Raw genomic sequence first — 5,280 nt, 5'->3', positions numbered from 1 at the left:
AAATAATACATCAATTTCAATTAGATTTTAAGATATCTTAATCTTGCTACCGTTGGAACATAAATTATCAAAATAGTATTGGAATATGGATATAAATATATTATATCATATTTTTCAAATATTCCAAATTTTTAATTTAATTATTGAACATGATATTAATCTTGTTACGCAGCAAAACACAATAAATGTAAACTAAACTATTAATATAAAAAACTAGCTAATAAACTGCGCCCCGCGGTTTCACCCTCGTAAGTCCGTATCCCGTAGGAATATCAGAATAAAAAGTTGCCTATATGTTATTCCAGTTGTCCAACTGTCTACGTATCAAATTTCATTGCAATCGGTTCAGTAGTTTTTGCGTGAAAAAGCAACAAACACACACATCCTTACAAACTTTCGCATTTATAATATTAGTAGGATAAGCGAATAAATGCTCCACAAATGGAACAGCGTTTTTTGAAACCGTTATTTATTCCAAAAATTAATCAACATTTAATGTTTTGAAGGACCCTGGCATTCCCAGATACTCTTCATCGAACTTGAGCGTGATTCTGTGAGATTCGCTCGTCATTGCTCTCTCTGATGCCTTGAGTCGTTCAATATGTTCCTCTGAGCACATTTCTTTGAGAGTCGACTCTGAAAATAAATATAAAAATCATTACTGTTTCATATAAAATCATATAAAGTACATAATGTAATGAAATCGCAATTGTGTGTTTTAATATGTGCCAGGGAGTAATGCCCACGATATCCCTTAATATAATAGATCCGATACGTGATCGCTGTCCGCCAAAATTCGTTTACTGTCTTTGAATGTATTGTTATAAAAAGCAATTTTATTTGTTTTTCCCTATGAGAAACTAAAAGTTACTATTAAACTTCCCTTTATACTGTAGATTAAGTAAAAAAAATAAGTCAGGTAAATATTTCAGTAGGTTTATTTACGACACGTAGCTTTTTAATATTTAAACACCTTTATTCGTTATATGGCTTGACAACAAAATATGTGGTCAGTAAATATATTGGTTATTTGGTCCTCAGAAAACTTCGGCAAATTTTTGGTATAGGGGCGTATTTCGGAGTGATAAATCGATCTAGATAGGTGTCAACGGGAGGAAAATCCGTTTCATTGTCCAAACTAAGGGCAAAATAAAGGAAATATATAAAACAAAAGATAATAAAGCGTGGAACACTATACTGTGACAAATTTGATTAATAGGTGGAATGACGCAGACATCGATCGCTTCACAATAATTAATATTATTTACTAATTTGATGTACAAATAAAGTATGTATTTCGAATAAAATATATTAATTCTTTAAATGTATTTTATAATGCTCTCCGTAAATATTGGTTCGATTTTCTCTTGTTATTTGTTTATTCCTTATTTAAGAAATTGCATTCGCATTAATTGCAGCTTGAAACATATTAAAATGAATACCAACTCCACTCGTTTCCTTCTAAATTTATATAATAGTTAATTGAAGTAAAACTTTTTTAGAATCGTTGTGATTTAAAACCTGACGCAACGGAAAAAACGACAGGTAAGAGACACAAATACAAAAATGTGTAGAATGAAGCCGTCAAAGAATGAGACAGAAATATGCATACTATTTTATATCTCTTCTTTTTAGCACACACACCTTTTTTGTTAATATCTAAACCAACTCACCACATAAATCCTTAATACTTCTGCCCTTTCCTCCATAATCTGCTGGCAAGAGGTCTGGTGAAATGTATTTATGTATTGATTCTATATTATCATGAACGATAATGCGGTTCACCAACTTTTCTGTAAGTGCTTGTTTAATGATGGTTAAAACAACATCAAATAGTTTTGAGCCACTTATCACATGCAAGCATTTGAGTCTTAATCCAATTGCTTCCTAAAAGAACAAAATTAAATTAAGTACACCTATTTTCGTACGAATGAAGTTATTTTATCTTCTTTGTGTGATTGAAAACGTATAATTGGTATGTGTTTCTCAGTAAAACCTTTACGAAAGAAATATTGATTTTGTTCCTCATTAAAATTCAGAAAGAACGATTCTACAGGAATATTAACGGAAAAGCAAATTGCTACCTGACTGATTAATTTCATACAATTCCTGTTCAGCATTGGGCAAAGTCATCGTCAGATAAATTTGTCTTCATGAGACAAAAATAGCTAATATTTGTATTTATTAACGCGTGTTTTTATCTGGCTTTTATTAGCTTTACCTGTATCTTTTAACGTATGTATATTTGTATGTTACCATTTCCTTTGACGATTGCGCCCTACTTTAAACGGTAGTATTTACTAATTCAAATTTTGTACACTTATGATGGTCCAGCGACAATACAATAATTTCACCAGTTTATCTCATTATTCTGATTAGGATTGCCAAGATTATATAATTTCTTAACGTATACTCTGCAGAGCGAGTGAGACAATTTAGTAATTCCATCGTTAAAGCGTGCTTTTTAGTTTTTTATTCCATATTTGAAAAATATTTATGGGTAATATAATTAATAATTTATTACATTGGTAGCGCAATTCATTATAATTTATTTAGTATCTCTATTTACTTATTTATCTAAATACTTTTGTTTTTATATCGTCTGTGTTCAAATCTTACCAAGAAAATTGTAGCAGCTTTTTTCATTGCAAGTGGGTTCAATTTAGATACAACTCCGAGCGTAAAGTTTCTCGTATCGAATATCACTTCATAGCCAGCGTTGTAGTCGTGGTTGAACATGTAATCCATTAGCTGTAAATTAAAGTTCTACTTTAAACCACAACGAAGTTATAGATGATCGAAAATGTCCTGAATTGTTTCGAGAAAGGATGTGCCGTGCCGTGCCGCTTTTTTGATTCGAAATGGCAGGGGTACTGCCGTGCCTATAATTTCATTCGTTTTCCAGCCAAAGTAGCACATAGGATTCCACTGGTATGTCTATATTTACCATGAACCTTTTTTTTATGTCATAGTCGATAATGGAGCTGGTGGGTCGCCTGATGGTAAGCGCTACCACCGCCCATGGACATTTGGAGAGGTGTAAGGTTGAATGCAGACCTTACGCCTCTTCAAATGGATTGCCGACTGCAAAATGGAAAGGGATTAGGAAAGGATTGAAGAGAGGAGTAAAGGAAAGGACTGGGAAAGGTAAGGAAGAGGATATGGGCCTCCGGCTCCCCCACTCACCAAACGAAACACAGCAGTATGCTATTTCACGCCGGTCTTCTATTGGGGTGTGGTACTTCCCCGGTGCGAGCTGGCCCAATTCGTGCCGAAGCATGCTCGACTACCACAATGAAAACTGGACTGCGCGAGCTTAGCTGCGGACGGAAACTAGTTTCTGATAAATGGACTATACGTAAAATTAGTGCCACATAATTTTTTTTACAATGCTTCTATCAGCAGATTTAATTGAGAAGTTGTGTGGTTAATAAATAAATAAATCAATTGTGTACATACAAATATTAGACTTACGCTCTTACCGATATATTAAACCTGTAGTATTGTGTAAAATCAATAATGTCAAGTGCATCTGGATCGTGCACTTGTGTAACCAAAACTCTGTAATTGTCTGGTGTTGGCTTCGGCATGATGCATGAATAGCTGCAAAGATGTATAACAATTCATATATAAAATACAATGAGGATTTTTTTTTATGTCATTGCTGACAACTGAGCTGGTGGTTCGCCCGATGGTATACCTTCACCACCGCCCATGAACATTCGCAGAGGCTCAGACCTCTGAGAATGCGCTGTCCGCTTTTAAGAGATAAGGGATTAGGAAAGGATTTATGACCGGAAAGAAGGAATGGAGTGGGAAGTACGAGGAGAAGGAAATAGGCCTCCGGCTCCCCCACCACCGTACGAAGACAATAGCAAGCTGTTATTTCACGCCGGTTTTCTGTAGGGGTGTGGTACTTCCCCGGCTGGCCCAATTCGTGCCGAAGCCTGCTCGACTCCCATTTGTAAGGATTTTGTAAATATTGTAATTTTAATGTCGCATAGAGGCACTTCAGAACTTGCAACAGTAAAAAGATGTGTGACATGTATTGCGATCACAACCGTCCACGAATATTCGCAGAGGTTGTGCTTCTGCGAATGCGGTGTTCACTTTTAAGGGGTAAGGGATAAGGAAAGTACTGACGACTGGAAAAAAGGATTGAACGAGGAAGGATGAGTGAGAAAACGGACCTCCGACTCCTGCAATAACCGTACGAAAAAGGTTTTAACGATTTAATTAATATTAAAAATGTTTACAGGAATGTAATGCCTGAACGCAAGATAACACGACAATAGGTAATTTATAAAATAATAACTTATTACAAACGTCAAACAAAACAAAATATGTTATTTACTACATATATCTTTATCCCCATGCTTGCCTGTTTAAAATAACTACGCATTAATAAGCCCATTATGCTATATTATTACTGTATCATATAGTTTATTTTGAAGTATTTTGTTTTCATGTCTAGACGTTATATAAATAAAAAGAATAAAGAATATATAATAGAATAACGTAATACCAACCTCCACTTCATCGTCGCAGCGAATTCATGTCTCACATCAAAGTTTGTTAAGTACTCTGGCAATGCTCGTCGGAATGAGCACAATTTGTCGAGGCGCTTTTTAGCGATCTCGACGGAACCCTTGCTTGCCATCAGGAGACGTTCAAGATAGTTTCTATCTGAAATATGTGTTAAAGAATATCCTACTAATATCATACATGCGAAAGTTTGTAAGGATGTGTGTGTTTATTACTCTTTCACGCAAAAACTACTCAACCGAATGCAACAAAATTTGATATAGGCAACTTTTTATCCCGATATTCCTACGTGATACGAACTTATGCGGGTGAAACCGCGGAGCGCAGCTAGTGTAATATTATATACGTGTATACTAGCTGCTGGTACTGGCTCCGCGTGGGATAAAAATAAATAAAATATAAAATATATTAAAGATTTTGTATTACAAACTATAAACTCCAAAATCATAATTAAATTAATATAGATATATTACAACGTATATGTATTTTTTCTAACTTTCTTTCTTTTTCTTCTCAAAACTTAAAGGTAAAAGGTAAATGATAAGCAGCGAACATTTAAAATGACACATAAGTAAAAATTCATTAAAAAATAAGAATTCCCTCTAAATTCAAAAATAAGACCAGACGAAGGAAGACAGTGCTAAACTCTACTTCGCTTTAAGTTTAACTATAGTAATAAGCTATAGTATCAGTTCTAGTATAGCCGGCTTAATTTTCTACTACTTAATTTTTGAC

At 34.4% G+C, this 5,280-nt stretch overlaps 1 protein-coding gene across 1 annotated transcript in view; it reads right to left on the bottom strand.

The window, feature by feature from the left end:
• Positions 1 to 481: 481 nt before the first annotated feature.
• The window catches only part of LOC119835514 (alpha-tocopherol transfer protein-like), a 6,275-nt gene continuing 1,476 nt past the window's right edge, over positions 482 to 5,280 (bottom strand). Inside the window, exons 2-6 of the mRNA XM_038360398.1 lie at positions 4,530 to 4,686; positions 3,483 to 3,603; positions 2,620 to 2,751; positions 1,674 to 1,887; positions 482 to 636 (exon numbers count right to left, since the gene is read on the bottom strand). Coding sequence (XP_038216326.1) covers positions 482 to 636; positions 1,674 to 1,887; positions 2,620 to 2,751; positions 3,483 to 3,603; positions 4,530 to 4,686 — 779 coding nt within the window. The remainder of the gene's footprint in view (positions 637 to 1,673; positions 1,888 to 2,619; positions 2,752 to 3,482; positions 3,604 to 4,529; positions 4,687 to 5,280) is intronic.

Source organism: Zerene cesonia, chromosome 2 (genome assembly GCF_012273895.1).
Source record: "Zerene cesonia ecotype Mississippi chromosome 2, Zerene_cesonia_1.1, whole genome shotgun sequence".
In the NCBI taxonomy this organism is placed as follows: Eukaryota; Metazoa; Arthropoda; class Insecta; order Lepidoptera; family Pieridae; genus Zerene; species Zerene cesonia.
Note: the sequence above shows the minus strand (reverse complement) of the source record. Positions and strands in the feature narration are given on the sequence as shown.